The 20,764-nt window shown below is 44.8% G+C and overlaps 1 protein-coding gene across 5 annotated transcripts in view; it reads right to left on the minus strand.

The window, feature by feature from the left end:
• Positions 1-20,764, minus strand: part of rusc2 (RUN and SH3 domain containing 2) — a 40,314-nt gene that overhangs the window by 2,778 nt on the left and 16,772 nt on the right. The window contains exons 2-12 of one of the 5 annotated variants that reach the window (XM_084945516.1): positions 16,820-18,572; positions 15,138-15,684; positions 8,149-8,832; positions 7,484-7,660; positions 7,155-7,328; positions 5,670-5,746; positions 4,319-4,493; positions 3,372-3,477; positions 1,584-1,630; positions 423-1,494; positions 10-180 (exon numbers count right to left, since the gene is read on the minus strand). In XM_084945516.1, the coding sequence (XP_084801642.1) occupies positions 10-180; positions 423-1,494; positions 1,584-1,630; positions 3,372-3,477; positions 4,319-4,493; positions 5,670-5,746; positions 7,155-7,328; positions 7,484-7,660; positions 8,149-8,832; positions 15,138-15,684; positions 16,820-18,379 (4,790 nt within the window). In that variant the 5' untranslated portion in view covers positions 18,380-18,572. Of the gene's footprint in view, positions 1-9; positions 181-422; positions 1,495-1,583; positions 1,631-3,371; positions 3,478-4,318; positions 4,494-5,669; positions 5,747-7,154; positions 7,329-7,483; positions 7,661-8,148; positions 8,833-15,137; positions 15,688-16,819; positions 18,573-20,764 lie in introns of all 5 variants that reach the window. The other 4 variants (XM_084945517.1, XM_084945515.1, XM_084945518.1 and 1 more) reach the window with 4 other exon arrangements.

The following is a 20,764-nucleotide window of genomic DNA, read 5'->3' on the forward strand; positions in this document are numbered from 1 at the left end:
GGTTCCTACCAGCTGGACTGTAGTTTGGCCTCAGCTGGGTACGTCGACGCTGGTGGAGCTGTACTTTGGGTGCGAGTTGGTGTGGCAGGAAGCTCCGCCTTTTTTCCGGGGCCTGCTCCAATGGTCAAAGCTACAAGGTCGAGAACAGACCGATCCAAGCCGAGCCAGCCCGATGGAGGTCTAAGAAACACAAACACAACGTGAAAACATAAAAGGCCGAGGTTAGTCCAGGTCAGTCTTTCGTCATTTGCGGCACGGCATCAACGGCATCCAATGAAGCAAAAATATATATAAACCCACTAAATTTGTAAAGAACTGGAAAATGTTCCTCAGGAAGAAGGCGATCGTTCTGTTAGTTTCAGATTAAGATATACAAATGATATTTTGTTGGTTTCAGTCATGAACATTCAGACTTTTCTCACCTGGTCTTTTGGGTTTTGGGCCTCTGTTCACCTCCTTCTGCTTTCGAGGGAGAACCGACACTAGAGCCAAAGAGCCTGCTCCAGCGCAGACTCTGTCCCTGTGAGGGGCTCTCATCCTGGGCTCCGTCGTGGCTCCCAGTCACCGTGACCTCCAGAGGGTTGGTGTGATTCTCCTGGTTGAGGACAGACTCTGGGGGGCTGCCCATCCATGAAGGCCGCCCCCTGGATCCAGATGAGTCCCCGCTCAAGCCACTGCTGCTGCTCTTCCCGCCCTCACCTTCCTGAGTGGCCTCCGCTCCCTCCACCACTCCCTCTCTTGTGGGTGGGATTTGGCCCTGTCGTCTCTCCGATGACTTCTTCCTCTTCTCGGTCTTAACAAACTTTGTCCCCTCTGTGGATTGGTCGATGTAGACCTGGGAGGACTGCATGAGCTGGTACCACCAGCCGGCCTGCCTGTCTTGCCGCTGACGCCCTTCATCTGCAGGAAATCTGTCTTTTTCCTTCCTCTTGTCCTTCTCCTTTTTATCTTCATATTCTCCATGGCTCTCCTGTCCTACACCTTTCACCCTCTGCCCTTCGACCCCCCTCTCCTTCCATAAATGTGCAAACCCTACTTCCTTCACTGTCCCTCTGCAATCAGGCCCAGCTGTCATGCTCTGAGCTGTAACGCCCTCTTTCCTCAGCATCGATTTCCCCGCTGCTGCCTCTCTTCTCGATCCAACTCCTTCCATCCTTGGCCACGTTCCCTCTCGCCTGAGCCCCGCCTTCTCTTTCTTCACCTCTGCGCTTGAGTCCTTGACCATTTCACTGACAGTGTTGCTCCACCCCCTCATGAGCTGGAAGGTGGAGCACTTCGACTGGTCGACGCTCTGGCCTGCAGAGCAGAGCTGCTCTTTGCGACGAAGCTGCTCTTGTCCCTTTTGGAGGAGATGTGGTTCAAACAGCAGGTCCAGGTCAAAGGGGAGCAGTGAGAGAGGCTGCAGCAGGAGGAGGAGCTCCTCAAAGAGGGGCTGACACGGCCCCTGTGACAGGGGAAGGAAACCCCAAGGGCTGTAGTATGCGGCAATAATATCTGAATAAAAGATAAGAGAGGTAAGGAGGCGTCACAACAAGATGCACAAGAAGAAATCAGTCACCATGTTTCAGTTACTTTGGTCTTACCTTCATGCGTGTAGAGGTGGTTGAACCAGAATTCCAAAGATTTCAGACTAAAACAGAAAAACAGTCACTTATTTAAAACCTGCAGCAGAGTAAAAGTCTCCTGCAGAAGACATTTAAACAGTCATCACACCCAAAACTGAGTCTTTTAATGAGCTCTGACATGGTTTTAAAGGGGACCCATCATACTCTTTGTTCTTCTCTGCTACTGATAATAATGGGGTCAGTGTATGGAAGTCATTCTTTAGCTCCTGAGTGCTTTAGACGCTCAGTGTCATGGTTCTGGGTCCTTTTGACCAGTGTTTTGAGTTTTCTTGTGTTTTGGTGTCTTTTGTTTTATAATTAGTTTACCGCGTCCCTCTGTGTGTGTCTTTGTTTGTGTGTGTTTGTGTGAGCCCTTGTGTCTTGTTTCCCTCTTCTGTTCCCATGTTCCCCTCCTTGTGCGTCGTTCCACGCTCCCCCCATCTATTTTTCCCAGGCCGTCATGTCTCTCCTCTCGCTCTCTCTCTGTCTCGTCTCCGTTAACTGTTTCTGCGTCCTCCTCGTTATCTCCTCCTGTTATCTACAGAATCCATTTTGTTTCCCTGAGTGTGCTTTCCTCTCAGTTCCCGTGTCATGTTGTGAGTTAGTCTGCGTCTTAGTGTTTCCTGTTTTATTTTGACAGTCTTGGTTCCATGTTCAGTGTGTTTAGTTTCGCTTCTTCTGTCTCTTTGTGTCTAATTTGTCTCAGCTGTGTTCCCCATGTGTTTCCTGTTCCCTCGTCATTCCTGGTGTATTTAAGCTTTCTGTTTCTGTCTGTCCAGCGTCGTGATCTGTCTCGTTCCCTGCCGAGTGTTCTGCCTTCCTACCTGTTTAGTTAGTTTTTGTATTTCTGGTGTTCAGCAATAAAGCTGCCTTCTGAGTTTATTCTTGCCTTTGTGAGTCTGCATTTTGGTCCATTTCCGCCTTCACACGGCCAGCTTTGAACTCAACTCTTGCCTTTGTATTTTCATGTCCAACACACAGTTCATATATCCCAGAAGCCCCGCCCACCCACTGTTCAAACCTGTTCAAAGCCTATCAGAGGAAATCTGGGAGGCTGCCCCTGACGATGAAGGCCAGCATTAGGTAAACAGGATTATTCTGAAGTGTGAAGTATTCAACGTTACTTTACTTACCTCAAGAATAATAATTTAGTGCTGATTAGGCAAATATTAGGCCGTCTTTAAGGATCAGTTCAAAACACACTTCAGCTTATAAACATGTCCCCAGAGAGCGGGTAATCAAAACTTATAACAAAAAGTTTACTAGAGACGAATAACAGCTCACAACATGATTACTTTTTTCATTCAAAAAAATCTGATTACATTTGACTGTAGGTTAAACACATAGCCACAAATACACTAAAGCACTGACCAGCAGGGGGCACTAACATGCCAAGATATGCAGGAATGTACCAGAAAGAAATGGAACAAGAAGTCATGAATGTAAACAACCTGGGGTTTAAAATAGTTTTCAACAGTTTTTAAATCTGTTTGACTTCAAGAATTCACAGATTGTGGTTTTCTTAACTGACTGAGACATTCATACATCACCTCTACTATCGGACATAAACAGTAACGCTTTTAAATGCAATGCACTTCAGCACACCATGATGACCTCGAGAATAAACCTAAAGTAGAAACGTCACTATTTTACAGTCACTAAGACCCAAAAACACAGAAGCTGTTGTTGTGTCAGAGCGAATTAGAGTGAGCTCGAGGCTCAGAATGTAAACTGAGAATGAAAACAGCAGTAAATGAAACGACTCACTTGAGCAGGCCGAAGATGAAAGCATTCAGTCTCATGCTGTGGCTCGTGAGCTCCGAGTACTGGCTCACCTTTGAGAACAGGCTGTGGAGAACACGTGTGGACGGGCCTGAAAGGACACACGTTTCAAAAAACATATGTTAAGCTTAAACAACATCTGCAAAAGAATGACTGTAGCTGTTTGTGAATGCACCCCAAATAGTGAGGAAAGTACAACGAGTAAGCATTTTGGGACCCTGGTTAGAAGGTGAAGTTTGACATGGAGGTAAGGAGCTAATTTCTTTGTGCCCTGCTGCTCTGCAGTCACCTGAATCCTGCTCATGTCAGCGCTGCGAAAGGTCAAAGTTTAGTTTTGTTATAAACACAAGACGGGACTGAATCTGCAAAGACGGACACTCACATGTCCCGCATTCAGATCATGGCGTGCAAGCCAAACCAGAGTGAGGACGAAGGGTGATCAGGCTTTTCCTGTCAGGACGCCTCTCTCTCAGGGACAGACATATTTCTATATGAAGGTCTTATCTATGCCTCCTATTAGTCATTTTTATTTTTTATTATATTTGTTTTTATTTATCTGCTTTGCAGTTCATATTTTATTTGTTCACGATTTTTAATCTTCATTTATCTTTCTAAATATTTTTTACTGCTTGTTTCCTTTCTAGTCTTGTGAAGCACTTTGTAATTTTATTTTGAAAGGTGCCATTACTCCTCTATTACTTCACTTCATCCTTCTGCACCATAGTTGTCTCCGACACCGATGGTGAAAATCTTGCAGTTTAGTTCAACATGTCACTGCTTCATCACCTCTTTGGCCTTCTGATATCTGTCAGCGCAGGGTCAGCATTACAGTGAGCGAGTCACTGCGGTGGATCAATACTAATGCCAACTTCCCGCAAAATCAACTTCTAATTGTTAAGTATCGGTATGTCCCCTCCACCCAGCGCTCTCACCCAGCTGTGTGGACGCCTCCACGAGGCTCCAGGGCTGACAGCGGCGCTGTCCAATGATCAGGTCCAGCACGTAGGCCTTCAGACCGTCCTGCAGCACGTCACGTAGAGCCGGACACAGATACTTCAGGATGAGGTGACCCACGTTGGGACTCACCCAGCTGTTCCCGAGCTTTGCCTGACGGGTTGTAGAGAAGAGACACGAGCTTAACGCTACGACAAAACTGACATGTTATAGCGGGAACATAGAGACAGGGAGACTAGACATGAGACGTGGGACCAGGAAAGGTACAGAGAAAACATGGGGACAGAACAGGGACCGTCAAAATAAAACAGGAAGCACACGACAGGTACAGAGACACAGACTTGATACTGAACAGAGGGAACATGGAATGAGTGACATGAGAAATGACTGACTGGGGAACATAATAAACACAAGGACAGAACTAAACGTACACCAAACATGAGGGGCACAGGAACCAAAACCTAAAAACTAGGAATCACAAACTGGACAGCAAGAAACACAGAACAGAAACGCTGGGTCACCGACCCAGGACTGTGACACTGATAAACTCATATGTATTTGCCAGAAATTATATTATAATATTACCACTGTAACAATAAACGATAGATGTTTGTGGCATTAATGCTCTGAGACAAGATTACCCGACCGTGGGTGACAGTCTGACAGAACGCTCTGTCACCCATAATCTAAAGTTACTGAACCAAGCGCTGCTTTAGATGCAGCGTGTGTTTATTCTGTATTTGTCCCATATACAAATACAGAATAAAAATACAAATAAACCGGAAGGTTGCCGGTTCGAGCCCCGGCTTGGACAGTCTCGGCCGTTGTGTCCTTGGGCAAGACACTTCACCTACCGCCTACTGGTGATGGCCAGAGGGGCCGAAGGCGCGATATGGCAGCCTCGCTTCTGTCAGTCTGCCCCAGGGCAGCTGTGGCTACAACCGTAGCTGCCTCCACCAGTGTGAATGTGAGAGTGAATGAATAGTGGAATTGTAAAGCGCTTTGAGGGCCCCGAAAAGTGCTATATAAATGCAATCCATTATTATTATAAAACATTACATAACATTTGCTACAAGTACACAAACAGCTTGCTCACTCTCACCAAGTAGTCAGGTGGCGCCATCTGATGGTGAAACTGGTGTAATTCACCAGAAAACACACATTTTGGTTCTTTTGCGCTTCATTGCAGTTGTGATGTGTTTGTGGTGTTTGTGCAAATTTTATGTATAACTTTGATCAGCTAGTAGAACCAGTGTGTGAGTTCATATTCACAAATGAGCAGTTCGTGCCATAGTGTGTGGCTGCCTCACCTGTGAACCCCAGGCTTACCTTTACATCGGGGTCTCTGCTGGTGCCGAAGTGAGCCACGATCAGATCCACTGCAGTGTTCACGGCTTTCACCAGAGCTGACGAGACAAACGGAGCAAAGCGTCTGTAAGTTCATCTTTTTATTTCTGTGTTATTGTGGCAACAGTCACATGGCAGTCATCTGTGTGCTATTTTACAAAATCCCCGCAGGAAGGTGAGGTACCAATATAATAATGAGCTCCAAATCTGCACCGTTAGATTTGCTACAGCAGTAAAGTTGTCTTCTAGGGATTTGACTCATATCTTTGAACGTTTGTCTTGTTTTCAGACTGATGTGAGTCACAAAACGCTGACAAAGAGTGCAATTCAGCTCCTACTGAGCAAAAAGCTTTTTAGCTTCACTTTGAAGGTAAAGCAAATCTTTGTGTCCTGGTTCATCTGTGAAATTGATTTTTATGAAAGTAAGGTGAAAGGGCTTAATCAGTCTGCTGCTCCCTACAGCTGTGTAGACCTGCATTATCTGGTAGGAGGATGATCTCCTCTCTCACTGCTGTGGCCTCGGATAACTCGGTGAGATCCGCTTCATTTAGGGTGATTTGATTCTGTGCTGCAGTATCACTGCCCAAAAAGCTTTTACAGCTCACAGGTTGTCAGTAAAAAAAAAAAAAAATGAAGGTGTCATCCTGCTTTTACATATTAGGAAGGACTAAAGTTGAGTGGAAAACAGCATCTAAACAGGAACGGTGATGCCTTTTTTTAACTGAAGAGCCAAATAATGTCTGAATTACCTTCTAATGGACTTTTATGCCTTTGGGATTTTTTCCTTGTATTTAAAGATCCATGAAAATTGTACTTTGTGTTTAATCAAAGTTAATGCAAACATGTTACTCCTTGTAACTATCTAAGAGTTGTGTTGTAGATGTTTTGTGTTTGTATTCTGGCTTGGATGGAGCACTCCGTATGTCCACCGTTTCTGGAGGTTTTAAGCTCTTCTTTAAGTGTAACTGATTAACGCTTACACCAGCAGCAGCTTTTGTTAGAGTGAAAAACAGTCAGATCCCTGAATCACACTCGTATTCAGTTACCAGACAAGGAAAAGCAAAAAAGGAGAACAGTGCACTTTTGTATGAAAGACTTAAGGGAGCTTGAATTTAGTGTGAACTCTCCTAACAAATCGATTAATTCTGTATCGCTCACAGACGGTAATATTTATAAATGTTGGGAGATCCCTGCAGGCTGTGAGCCCAGAGGCACAACAACAGCACCATCACACTTTCTTAGAATAAAGACCCGCTTGTTGGTGTGTGTGGAGAACGGTAAGCAGTAACCCTAAACCTATCATAACCTAATTAAACATTAAAACCACATTTGGAGTCAGAAAAATTCCTTCAAACTTGTGGGGACTGGGGTTTTGGTCCCCACAAGTATAGTAAACTTCCAATTTTTGGGCTCCACAAAGATAGGAATACACACATATAGGCACGCACACACACACAGAGCCCCCACCTCTCTTCTGCGTCAGGTCAACAGAGATGTGAGACTGCGAGGACGAGCACAAAGAGGAGGAGGTGGACGCGTCCGGGGAGAGGCAGAACTCCTCAGGCGGCTTCTCTGTCAGGGAAAAGTAGTCGGACAGGAAGTCGCTGTAGCTCTGCTGCAGCTTAGCTGATTGGCCCACTGCTGAGACACACACGAAGTCACTATTAGAGGCATTGAGGTAAGGAGCACACTTATATGAGCCTACTAATACTGCCAGTACTTAAAATATCTGAGTCTATTTTTTAAATATTTGACATTCTTGCAGGTCTCAACAGTGCCAAGAGATTTTTGAGCACCGTTGAGTCGTCCCAGCTTGTGGCCAGAGGGGACCGAAGGGAAATCAAAAACGTTGCGTCTGGCAGGTCGCGGCCCCAATCCAGCAGAAGCATGGCACCCCGACACCCTCTCCACTCCCAGAGGGTTTCGACGGCGGTACTCCCTCCATTTGAGAGCCTGAGGAGAGAGGTGGTGCGCTGTTGTGGGACGGGAGGTGTTAGGGTTGCGATAAAGGGGTCGGATTAGGGTTTGTTGATGAGACAGATGGAAAGGATACGCAGGAACAAAGCAGATGAAGATGGGCGTGTGGAAAAGGTGAAGGGAGGACAGGAAAACATTTAAGTTCATGCATGAAGGGAGAGAAGAAAGAAAAAGAGAACAGTAAGAATCTACAGGAGCTTCTTTTTGACAGTAAATCAACAGAACTTTAATTCAATGCAGATTTTATAAACCAACTGCATCAGGACAAAACCTGCTGAGCGATTCTGTAACGAAGGGCTGACAGTTAAAAGAAGGAAAATGTAAAGGCATGAGAGACGACGAGAGGAAGATGGCCTCAGTCAAAGTGAAAGCAAAGTGTGAACAGTGAAAAAAACTCTGTTCACCTATTTTAAAACAGCATTTTCTCATCAGGGATTTAATGAATAGTTTTTAACGGAAACGTGAGATTTATTTATGGGCGTACCATTATGTGTCCTGGCTGCGTGCCCTTTGTTGCCCTCCTCGTGCTTTGCAGAGTCCAGGCAGCCCAGTGGGCTCAGAGTGTCACTGTGAAGTGCTGGTAAGCCGGGCAGCCCTCCACGGCGGAAACAGTGTCCCTGCACTGCTGGCAGCATTGGTGGCACCGCCCCTCTCTTCAGCCCCAGTGATGAAGGAGGAGGAGTAGGGGGTAACGGCGCTGATGCCCCCGCCTGTTTTATCGTGGGCGGGGTCTGCAGGGGGCCGAGGCCGGCTGAAAGGGGGCAGGAGAGGCTGTGCGTTGGCTTAGGGCTGGGGGTGCAGGTGGAGCAGGTCCCGGAGCTGGGTGCTCCCTGGAGTCGGACCGGGGAGTAACTCCCAAGAGGCGAGGGCCTAACCGATCCAGGAGGAGGAGCCGTTGTGATGAGAGAACCCTGGAAGCTGTGGACTTTCTCAGCTGCGTCGTCGCCGTCCTCCCCGACTGGACCTCCAGACCCTGAGCCCAAGCTGGAGCGGGCCTGCATGCTAGAGATGTAGCCTGTGAGCAGGGGCGCCAGGGGCTTGGGCTGGGGGGCTTTAGCTGCAAACTGGTGGTGGAAGGTAAAGGGCTGGATGGGAAGGGTCGTGGGCCGCTGGTCCTTGCTGTAGCGGACCACTGCTGAGCGGCTGTCTGCAGAACTGGAGAGACCACCTAGAAGAGCCCAAACACAAACTGCTTAGTTCTAGTTTGCCACAAGTTTAACAGTACAACCCCCCCCTGCTCTGACAGCAACAACAAACACAGATATAAAAAGTCCTCACTCAAAACTGCAACTGAGGACTGTTAATGTACTGAATATATCCGGGAGTGTCATTATGTGTGTCTGTGGGTGTGCGCGCTTCACCGTTAATCCAGCCTGCTTCATATTTGTCGGCTGTATTGTTGAGTAAATGCGGTGCCAAGTTTGAGGTATTTTGATGGAATGCTTTTCATGTTTTGTGCCTACTGTCTTTCCTCGGGGCAGACGAAAAGCTCTTCTTGTTAGATTATCACAACTAGCAGCAGCTCTCTGTCAACTCCCTGCATGTGAGACGTTCAGAGGACATATTTGAAATGCAGAAACAGAACCCTAACCCCGTCCACAAGTGAAGCCGTTCTTTTGCTGTGCATTACTCTGTAGCATTTGCAATAATGAGCTGTCAGTGCTGCAGCTGCATAGCTAAGTGTTTAATGTGTTTACCAGGATGTCACATATGCATATTTTACTCCCATTTATATTCTCTTTGACCTCTTCTCTGAAAGCTGAGACAAGCTGACCTCAGTACAAATGTGTGTTGCAAATATTTATTTCCACTGTGGATTCCCTTTTGCTGATTATTTGATTTCTCGGTTAATAATTTAGGAAATAAAATAAGATTATCACAGACTCCTCCAAATTCCTCACACTGTCCAATCAACAGGCTAAAGCTAAAAGTCAATGAATTTAGGAAGATTCAAACACCACACATATTCACAGCTCAGATACTCAAACAAATAAATAAAGAAATGAAATAAAATCAGTACAGGCCGGCGTAGAAACTCATGAACCTGCAGGTCATCGCAGCTCAAAACTGCACAAACAGAAAGGTTAGAAGTGAAACCACAACACACAGCAGAAAACTGCCCAGTCATAAAGCTCAACCGCTCTTATCACAGATAACCACACTGCTATTCACAGGCCCACATGCCCACACACACTCACTCACACAGACACACAAAGACAAACACACACACGAAGACTAAACCTGGGAAAGTCAGGAGACACAGCAGCGAGGAGAAGCCTTTGTCTGCAGTGTGTGTGTTTGTGTGTGTGATCCTAGATCCAGCGCACTGGGTGACAGCCAGTGACGTGTGATGTCAGCGGGGTTGCGCAAGCTGTTTGTCGCCCAAAGGCCGGCCCACCAGTGCCACCTGACCCGAGTGCAGTAGCTGTTTCTCAGCCACAGAGGGCGACAACAAGCTGCTGTGGAAACCGGGAGGAAGGGAGGGCAGAGTGAGAGGAATACACACCCAGCAGGACTCAGCTCCCACTGGGATGGAGAAGAGAAGCCCTCATTCTCCGACTCTGGATCTGCTCTGTCATCCTTCTAATTGGACTCATTTCTTTTCTCGCTAACTCGCCTCTCCCAACTTCATTCTTCTTCTTCCTCTCTGCCTGTTTTTCTCTTCAGCTCTTCTCCTGTTTCACACATGAATCCATTAGACAGCCGAAGCTTTTCCTTTGCAGCTCTCTGCTTTATGTTAGCATCATTAGTGAGCAAGCTGTCTCCCAGAGGCTTTTACTGAAGCCTGTACTGTACTGAAGTCTAATGAATAATATATGTGCTGAGATTCTGCACAGCCTTTCATTACAGCCTTAAATTATCACGGCCTTTATAGACACAACGTTACAAACTAAGGGAGGAACGTGCCTCTATTCTTTGGGATGATCCTTTACCAGATTTCCCCTCGCCTTCTAAATTATCAATAAATCCTCGGTTTCACTTCCCAGCTGAAGGGCTCAAAGACGTGAAATACGATCTGTTTTTAATCACTACTTTCATCTATACTCAGTAAATCTGGTGAGGTGACGTGTTCTAGGTTGTTCCTGCAGGTAGAAGGAAAGAAATACAACATTTCTGTTATGTGCATAAAAATCTACAAGGACTATTTTAATTATACCCTCAAGTAAAGACAATATTCATTATTGTGATTTAGCTGTAACGTAACAGAAAAATCAGCTGTTAGATGATCTTTCGGTGTTGAATGCTCTAATGTAAAAATGTAGTTGAAGTGCGGCCCACAGGCTGGTTGTAGCACGCCGTATATTTTCATGTTATATTATGGTGCAGCAGAGCAGGACGAAACCCAGAGAGCATTTCTCTTTAATTCCAAGAAACCTTGTTAAATACTCAGCCGAAGGCAGAAGTCTGTTTGTAATTATTAAAAGATCATAAAAGTCCAAATTAAAAAGATTTTTTTAATGTTCCTCAAATGATGTTCGGATGACCCAGTTTTCCACTAGCACTTGAATGCAGCATACATTTGTGAATCTGTGTGAAAAGTGCCTCAAAACTGCGCATGCACAAACGAAAGCTCATCATTTAACAATCAAACCTCAAACGTTTGTGCATCAGTGATCATTACTACAGGTACTGATCACTGAAGGTTTCCAAATATGTTTTTGGAACGAGTCTTCAAACGTGTGTAGATCAGAGCACATATTTGTGAATACTCACAATTACCCACAAATCACACACATCTGTGACACATTTGAGGCTGATTTCTCTCCGTACGCCAGCCGGTCTACAACTATAAAAGGCGACAGCTGGGGCTTCCTGGGATATCACTCTCCCAGTGCTCTTTACCCTCCCTGGTCTTATTCCACAGGAATCCCAAGCATGTGTTGGTGTATTTACCTAAGCAGACAAACAGCGAGCAGCTGAGACTGAGCTGATGACGGTCACTGTTCTTATACGTACAGAAACTGATGGGTTAGTGACTTAATTCATAGAAATAAGTTATCTTGCAGAGTTTAAAAGTACCTGAAACCCTAATGAGTCAGAGTTAGTGGCTGAAAACTTTCTGCTTTTACTTAAATCCATCCATCCACCTCAGTCCAACACTGTATTTGTTCTTTTGATTCTTTTTGTTTTGTTTTGTTTGTTAAGCTACTTAATGCTCATCTATGAATCATTCAAGCCTGAACCAGTGTTGTGCCTACATATAACAGCCATCCTGGCAAAGAAACCATGTGTAATTGTATATTTAGTCACTTTATTGCAGAGGGCTGGTGTGACAGCAGAGGACGTCAGATGTAGGATGAGCTGTTGTGGCTTTTGTGGTTTTAATCCCTAAAAGGAGGAGCTAAAAGAAGAAAAACCTTTAAGCACTTTGTTGCTAACAGCCTGTTGCAAACACACATCATTTGACCACATTTCTCAGTTCAATCTAAAAAAATGTTAAAGTTAACACAGTCTGAAGTATTTTTGCACCAACAAGCTGATTCCCAAAAAATTATTAGCTCTGAGAAACTGGCATGTGGCGTGTCTTTACACAATCTGAAGAAACTGGACAAGAAGAGGACAAAAAAAGAAGAAGTGGCAGGCTTACAAGAAACTATCCGCAGCAGACGAACAGCATCTGAAAATCATGTCCTTAAGAAACAGGAAATAAATCCAGCAAAAACCCGAAACAGGACCTGAGAGATGCATCTGACCTTTGAGCCCCGATCCATCTACTGTTCACTGAAGCCTCATCAGAAATGGTCTCAGTGAAAGGATGGCTGTCAAGAAGCCGTTCTTAAGGAAGAAAAACTGGAAGAAAAGGCTGAGGTAAGAACTGGACTGAAAACCAGTGGCAACAGGTCGTACGGACCCAAAGTTTAAAGGGCAGGTCAAAGCATACCCGGAGAGAAAACCACAAAACAGAACACTGGGACCGGACGTCAACATTACTGAAGCCGTGTCACGACCAGATGGGCGAGTAACGAGTAAAGTAAGGGATTACTATTGCAAAAAAGGTAATTAGATTACTGTTACTTTCCCATAAGCACGCTGCATTACTAAAACCGTCATTTTTTTGCGAGAGTGTCTCATGACAATGACGACAAACTCGCGGATTCTTCTACTGACCGCTGCGGCACACCTGCACCAGGGCAAACCTCCGCCTACCCTACTCCTGCTTTACAGGTGAAAATAGAGCAACAGGACCGCTGAGTCTTTGATTTTATTTATTTTCTGCTGTGTTTCACTTGCATTTATTTGAAAGACTGAGTGTTAACACAAAAACCTATTTTATTTTATGTGCTGGAATGTGCAGAAAGTAGGTTTAAATGTTAAACAAATTTCTTCCAGTCAGAGAATGGTGCATATAATTTAATGTTTGCTTGATGCATAAAGTTAAAAGATTACAACTAATAAAAGTTTTAAAAAGAGACTTTTTCATTTGATTACATTTTATGATGTAATCAAATGAAAAAGTAACTAAGTCAGTTACTCTGTAACTTAATTACTTTTGAAAATAAGTAATCAGTAAAGTAACGGGATTACTTTTTTCAGGAAGTAATCGGTAATTAGTTACCGATTACTTTTTTCAAGTAACTTGACCAACACTGGTCACGACAGAGAGCAGAGAAAAAACAGCCGACATCCAAAGAAGAGCTCCGAATGTCCTTCAAGAAGCTTGGAGAGCTACTCCTGAACTTGCCCGAGAGAGAATAAACGTGCTCATACTAAATATTGACTTTCAAGCTTGTTAGAATTGTGCAAACTCTATTTTTGCTTTGATGCTGTATTTCCATGCATCTTATATCTGCACCTGTTTCCCTTTATCCCAGCAAAATATACAGGAATGAGGGTTGGCTGAAAACTTTTCCATAGTGCGATATGTTAACGGCTTTACTCTCCTTTATTTTCATTCACAGATGCAGATGTTTCACTTGTTTCAACTTCAAATGATTTCTGCCCACCTAATTGTACCGTACAGAGTGCTTTCATTGATTCCAAATCCATCTTTTTTTTTTTAAATTCCTGATTTAGTCTGCAAGAATTACGCCTAAAACTCCACGTGTACTTGTAACAACCAGCATACTGTGCTAAATACATCCAAATTAAGCAGAATTGATCTGTTTTCAGGCACAAACAAAGGCAAAACAGGATTGTGCAGGAATACAGTGACATCTTGCTTAGTCATAAGTGACTAAGGTTGGCTGAGAAGTTCAAGTTCAACAAGCCAAAAAAAAAAAAAAAAACACTTGACACCAGTAGAAACTCCTCAGTCAGATTCCTCACGTCTCTCAATTCTGGAAAATAATCCAGTGCTACAGATGGAGGTTTGTGTTGAGGTTTCTGAGAATAACTGATCTGTTAAGCCAAATTAAAGGGAGCTGAAAGGCATCACATTCAAACACAAACTTCATTAGAAGTTTCAGAAATATAATTGATTGAGAGCGATGACACAGAGGTTTCTATCTACGAGCGGTTGTTTTTGGAAGGATGGCACAAACATGCACGGATATGCAAATATACAAGTCACACACAGCTCAGCAAGCTGATGCAGAGCTCTGTGGGGGGCGGGTGTCTCACTGCATCTTTCTCTCCTCTCTCACCTGTTTGTTATTCTGAGCACGCTTGGCCCACTTCAACCCTTCATTCCATCTAAAGCAGTACACACACACACACACACACACACACCTCAGAATCTCAATAACCCTAAACCTAACCATAACCTAATGACAACACCTTTGAGCCTCAAAAATGCCTTTAAACACCGTAAGTGACTGTTGTTTCCCCACAAGTATAGTAAGATGCCAATTTTCTGTCCTCAGAAAGATGTCTAAACATGCGCACACACACACACACACACAAACACACACACGCAGGCATCAGCCTGCTTGTTCAGGGGCGCAATCTTACACCCAAAAAGTGAAAAAACGCGACCGAACAAAATGCCTGTCCACACCTGAGGGATATTACCTCAACATTTGTTTACATTTGATGATCTGCTGTTTAAAGTACGTCTATAAAGTATGTAAAAATGTCAGCATATTTATAATTGAATGAAAGGTTTTAACCGTTTCTGATTTTTAAAACAACTGCTTTCTTCTTTCTTTCCCTTATAACGAACTCACAGTCAGGGCTTGATCACATGAGTCATACCTTCGTGATGCTGCTATTGGCTCAGGGTGCAGGGGAACTTCCCAAACATGTTGCGTTTATATGTCATTATTGCGTGACATCAGCTTTTATCAAACCAAATACTTTCCACTGGAGTTTGCAGAGCCCAGATTAGTTAAAAAGAAACAATGTATCTTCCATTCATTAGGTGGACAGAAGGAGAACAAATTAATGCTAATGTGCTTGAGGCGGATATGTAGATGGGAAATTCTCTAAGCGTAAAAACTGTCAGTTTAAGCTCGTCTGTCCCTTTGCAACCTAAATGAATGAATAAATAAATGAGGTTTACACTGTTGTTGTGCAGTGTAAGAGGTGGTGTACCTTCTGCCTTGGCCCGGGTTTCTCTCCCCCCTTCCAGGTGTCGCTCTATGCTGCCTTGACTGTAACATCTGGTAAAGGGTACAGGCGACAGGGCCTGACTGTCAGCCTCGACACGCTGCTCCAGGATCGGAGAAAAGTCCACTGAGGAGTGCGAGTGAGAGGAGACGGCGTCTGAAGCAGCCTTCACCGAGGGCGATCCACCCGCTCCTCCATTTCTTCGTTTGCTTCTAGCTATCTCTGCGAAGGAGGTGACCCTCGGAGGAGGAGGTGGGGTCGCGGCAGCGCCCTCGCTGAGCCGGACGGGGCAGCTCAGCATCCGCTCCAGCGAGCCGAGCCGTGGAGGCGGAGACTTGTCCAGGTTGCGATCGTAGCTGCGAGAACGTGGACGGCTTCCTGCAGACGCTCCAATAACGCCCCGACCAGACAGAGGAGGAGAAATGTTGACATACACCTGGCCTTCAATCACAGGACCAGCTTTAGCTCCCTGCTGATTCTTCTTCTTCTCCTCATCCTCATCATTGTCATTATCATCATCATCATCATCATCCTGCTGAATAAAGAGGAATATGAAAAGAAAAGACTGAAAGTTAAACTTTTTCCAAGAGATTATAAAATAAAACACATTACTAGCTGTGGTTAAGAGGTCAAATTAAAAACAAACCAAAGGCTTAAACTGACTAATCCAGATTTGCTTTGACACAGTGGCAGTGGCACTGTTACCGACTGATATTAATACCCTTCAGTCTACATAAGTGCTAAAATAATCCTCAGAAATGAGCAGATAACTGCAGACGGTGGCTAGTGTCTAAAACGAGCCAGTGCCAGACTAATACCAGTGTTATTGCTATTTAAAGTTTTCACTGTTACGGGGCCTTCAGTTTAATTTACAGTTTAGGAGCTCTTTATGTTTCTTCTCCCCATTTTTCCTTTTCTGTTGAGTCAGATGTAATTTCTGTCTCTGTTGTTGATTTGGTCTTGCTTCACTGACCAATCCAATTTAGTTTTAGCTACATAAATAACAACAACAGTCACCACGAAGTGCTTCATATTATAAGTTCAAAGCCTTTACAACCCCAACAATCAGACGACCCCCTATGAGCAGCACTTTGGCGACAGTGGGAAGGAAAAACTCCCCTTTAACAGGAAGAAACCTCCAGCAGAACAAGACTGAGAAGGTGCAGCTATCTGCCACAACCAGTTGGAGGGGAGAGAGACAATTAATAAACATTACATCATAATCACTTGTTTGTGTAACGTAATTAAACTGAGCTTTACTTAACTAAAAACATCAAACACAGATTCAGTGGAGGATAAATCAAAGACTAGATCTTTTACATTCGACTTGGATTATAGATTCGTTATCATCATAAATCCTTATTCACAGTTAAGTGCTGCAGTTATTCAGTAAATCAGTGTATTTACGTTTACACATAATAAATAGGAAAACAAAACTGTCACTGATCATATTCGATTATAATCATATTATATCATATGGAACCCAATATGACATTTTAGTTTTGTCAGTGTTACAATTTTACATCACAAAATAGCTGATGAACTTTGACCCTTTGTTTGCACTTCTAGTGGACTGCATTTCCACTCTCGTGTGGACCTTTGCATGCACTGTATCCTGAAATGGATTAGAAACTGTTAAAACTACAGAGGCCGGATTCTCCACTCACCCTAGATGTCTCTCCCTCTTCATCCTCTTCCTCCACTCCTTCCTCGTAAGTTTGCTGCCTGAAGAGGAAGTACTCACTCGGCTGAGTCGGGGTGGGGCTGCCTTTGCTGTGTTCGTCTGAGCAACTGTGAACCGAGGAGCCCGCGGGACTCGGGGACGACTGCGATGAAAGGTCGCACGTGACCAGTTTGTAGTAGTTCTGGGTGGCGACGACCAGTCGTGCCTGACTCTGGAGACAAGAAGCGAGGTCGCCAGAGGACCCTGCGTGAGGAGGGTGGTAGGAGTTGCAGTTGGCATCGAGGTCAAGAGCCCCCTGGTGCTCCACTGAGCAGGAACAGGTGGAGGAAGAGGACAGGCGTGGTTCACGGATGAGAGGGAATGTGTTTCCAAGTTGTTGAGATAGGGGAGGTTCGGTTGGAGAAGTGTGAAGGTCCAAATAGAAAGCCCCTCCAGTTGAGTCTCGGTTTCCTGGTAGATCGGAAGCAGATGAGGTGCAGGAGTGGTCGGTGGAGCTGTTGAGGTTGGTGGGACCGGAGACTGGTGGCTTCTCTGGGACGCTGTTGTTCATCTTGTTGTAGATGGCACTGAAGTTGACGAGCACACCATCGGAGCTGTTGCAGGAGGAGTCGCTGCCGTAGCCTTGCTGGCACTCTAAGAACGGCTCGGAGAACGCCTCGGGGAAGTGCCGAGGGTAATTCTGGGAGAGAGTACAGCAGGAGCAGTGCTGGGTGGAAGAGCTGGAAGAGTAGGAGCCTGTCTTGCTGCTTCTCCCACACCTCATCGGATGATCTTCGTCTTCTTCGTCATCATCACCCCAATCTTGATCTCCGCAGTCCATCGACATGTTGGAGCCACTGCTTCCATGGCGCCGTTGACTGGCAAGTTCCAAAATTTCGAGGTCTTCTAGGTGGTTTGAAAGATCCGAGGCGCCACCTCTCAGGGACTCCCCGCTACTTCCTCCCACTGAGCTGTGAAGGAGGAAGGGCTGGGGAGCAAAACCAAGGTCATGCAAATGGAAGGAAGTCAAACCGTCATTGAGAGCAGAGTGAGCGTCACTGTGAAGGTGAAAGGAAGAGTCTTCAAGGTAACCACTGAGGTTGTCACCGTCATCTTCTTCCCCTTCGTCATCCTCGTCCTCTTCGGTATTCAGCAGAAAAGGATTGTGACGGAATGGATTCCTGTTCCTCGGTTTGGCTCTGGGTAATGTGTGCGCTGTAATCAGCTGGTCCTCCGAATTGCTCGAGGCAAATGATGAATCATCGCTGGCTGTGCTGCCGCCTCTCCCGCCACCCTTTCTTTCTCTTCCTCCATTGTGGGAGGACCAGGAGCCACTAGAGGTCTGGATCAGGCTGCTGTAGAGGAGAGCTTCTCTCTGGAGGACGTCTCTCTCCGGAAGGGAAGTGGTGCGACTCAAGCCCAGGTTCTCTGGTGGGCTAAAAGGGTTGGTCCTCTTCATTGAGCTCCCGCAGCCACCCTGCCGCCTACTCGACACCTGACAGTGCACCAGGGGAATGTGGTGCACAATCAGCGTCTCACCAGACAGTTTAGGAGGGCTGTCCATGGCCTATGAGGAGCGAGGGAGGGACTGGAGCTGCAGCAGCTGAGCGAGGCCCTGTACGGGTGAGGGGGGAGGCTGAAACGAGGTGTGTTGGCAGTTGTATTCACACTCTGTTTGCTGGGCCTCTCTCTGCAGGGCAGCCAGGAATTTGGAAGGAGAGGTCAGGGAAGTCTACACCATGGTCAGAGTGATACATCTGGAAAACACAAAGACAAAAGAAGTTAGGAACGCAGGCAAATACACGCACGCGCACACACAGGGGTTGAGGCTACAAGGTTGTAAAAAAAGTCAGTGAAACGGTGTTAGATAAAATCATAACTTATTAGACCACAAACAACCTTTTTTTCCAGCTCATATTTTGTTTTATTGGTGTCCTTGTTAAACACGGGACATCAGAGCAGAGTTTTTCAGTTAGTAAGTAATATCAGAGGCAGTTAGTCCACCAAAGTCCTGGTATCCTATGTACCGCAGCCAGCTGCATGCTTTTTACTAGCAGCTCCACCAATATTATGGTGATATTCTGTCCTCATATCTGACACCATCAAGATATCCACGGACAATCTGCCCAGGTATAATGTGATAAATCAACTTCTATTCCAAAGATGTTTCTTCTTTCTTGAGCAATTTCTTGGCCGAATGGTTGAGATAAAATGGAAACCACAGCAATGAGCTTTCAGTTTGAGTAAAACAAACTGTTAAAATGTCCCTTTCAGTGTCTCGAGGCACAAATTTTCTCCTGCCCTTCACAAACTGCATTTCAGTTCTCTCAGATTAATGAATAAATAAACGACATATGGTTTTCTTAGCTGAAGACTTGGCCCTTACTGTTAGTGCGTTGTTGCATCTTGCACAGAAGTTTAAAAGAAATCACATATTTCTGTAAAGTTACCATATAGTATTTACAGCATACCATAATACTGGTATACCATACAATATAAGTACAGTTAAAGTATCGAATGGCTTAAACCACAGGATAACGCACAATCATTTACAAAAAACTCGTCCTTGAAGGAGCATCAGAGCTTTCATTAGCTTGTAATACATGGGATCAGCTAACCCCAAAGTCCCAAAACCAATCACTGTAAAGCCCCTCCAGGGAAACCAATAACAAACCAGTGAGTGAAGTTTTCCTTTCCCAAAGCAAACAAGAGTCTTTATGAACTCCCCATAACTGAAAAACTTTAGATTCTGTGTTTACTTTTAGTCTTTTTTGGAAGCATCCACCCAGCAACAGGAGCATCCTAACACAGCTAACAGGGCTCACATACCTGAGGTCATACTGTGTTTAAACTTTAATGTTCGGGTAATTTATGAAACAACAGGAACAGATGAGGAGTGTGTTTATTTGTTCTCAAGCCACTTTTCTTCTAGTAAAGTGTGTGCTAGCTTAACTAATGTTACACATGAGAAAAATAAAGGACATAATGTAAGAACAAAGTCAGCTGCATGAAAACAGTGAGCACTGTGTAAAGCAGCTCTGCAATAGTCTTTGTTTTGGGTTGGTTGAACTCAGGGGTAGTTCCTGCATGTCTTGCTTTCTTCTCTTCAGCCTCCTTTCTGAGCAAATGTCTGTAGTCTGCAATTAGACCAGGAGTACTTAAGGCCAGAGGGAGGAGAGCCAGAGCGACTCTGCAGTCTGCTGCTGACTGCTAAATCCTGCTCAGTGAAGACGAGGGTGTTTTTAATCATTTAACCTTCTTGATTTGCTCTTTTAGTGATCAGCTTCTAGGTTTTGCTGTCTCTTTCTTTTCACTGTGATAGGAGCTTGTCTGTCCCTTTTAGTTTAATAAGTAAAAATCTAACTTCTATTAGCAATTTTTTCTTTCTTCCCCACATGACAGACTTTCAGGAGAAGGTAACGGGAATCCAGAGCTGCATTACAAAAGGTCAAAAACCATGCACAGACGATCAAATTAATAGTCCTAATGTGGTTTTTACTCCAAAAACTCGACAGCATCCTCCACTGCAACCATACTTGTTAAAAATGTAGTAACAAAGAGAAAATAGAGTTCTGGAACTACAAAACACAATGAACAGTTGTTTCCACCAATGATCAGCGAGTCTCCCAAAACATTTAATAAACTTTAGTAATGTAAAGTAATCCTATTAAAACAGCTTCAGTAACTGTAGAGAATTACAACCAAGTATGACTCCAGTGAGCAGGTTGAGTCAGAAACACATGAAGTGGAAACAGTGGGAGCCAGTAACACACCAAACAGCTGACTCTTAAACAGGACTATGATCTCATCCTTATTCACATCACACCCTAAATAACAGACACAGGATTGAGCCTTCATCCTTCTCTTGCCCCTCAAACGATCAAATCTCCACGAGGCCCTCACATCTTCTTGCTGTCAGATTATATTTGTTGGTGCAAACACACATTTA

Source organism: Perissodus microlepis, chromosome 12 (assembly GCF_051167445.1).
Source record: "Perissodus microlepis isolate ML-2025 ecotype Zambia chromosome 12, ASM5116744v1, whole genome shotgun sequence".
Lineage (NCBI taxonomy): Eukaryota > Metazoa > Chordata > Actinopteri > Cichliformes > Cichlidae > Perissodus > Perissodus microlepis.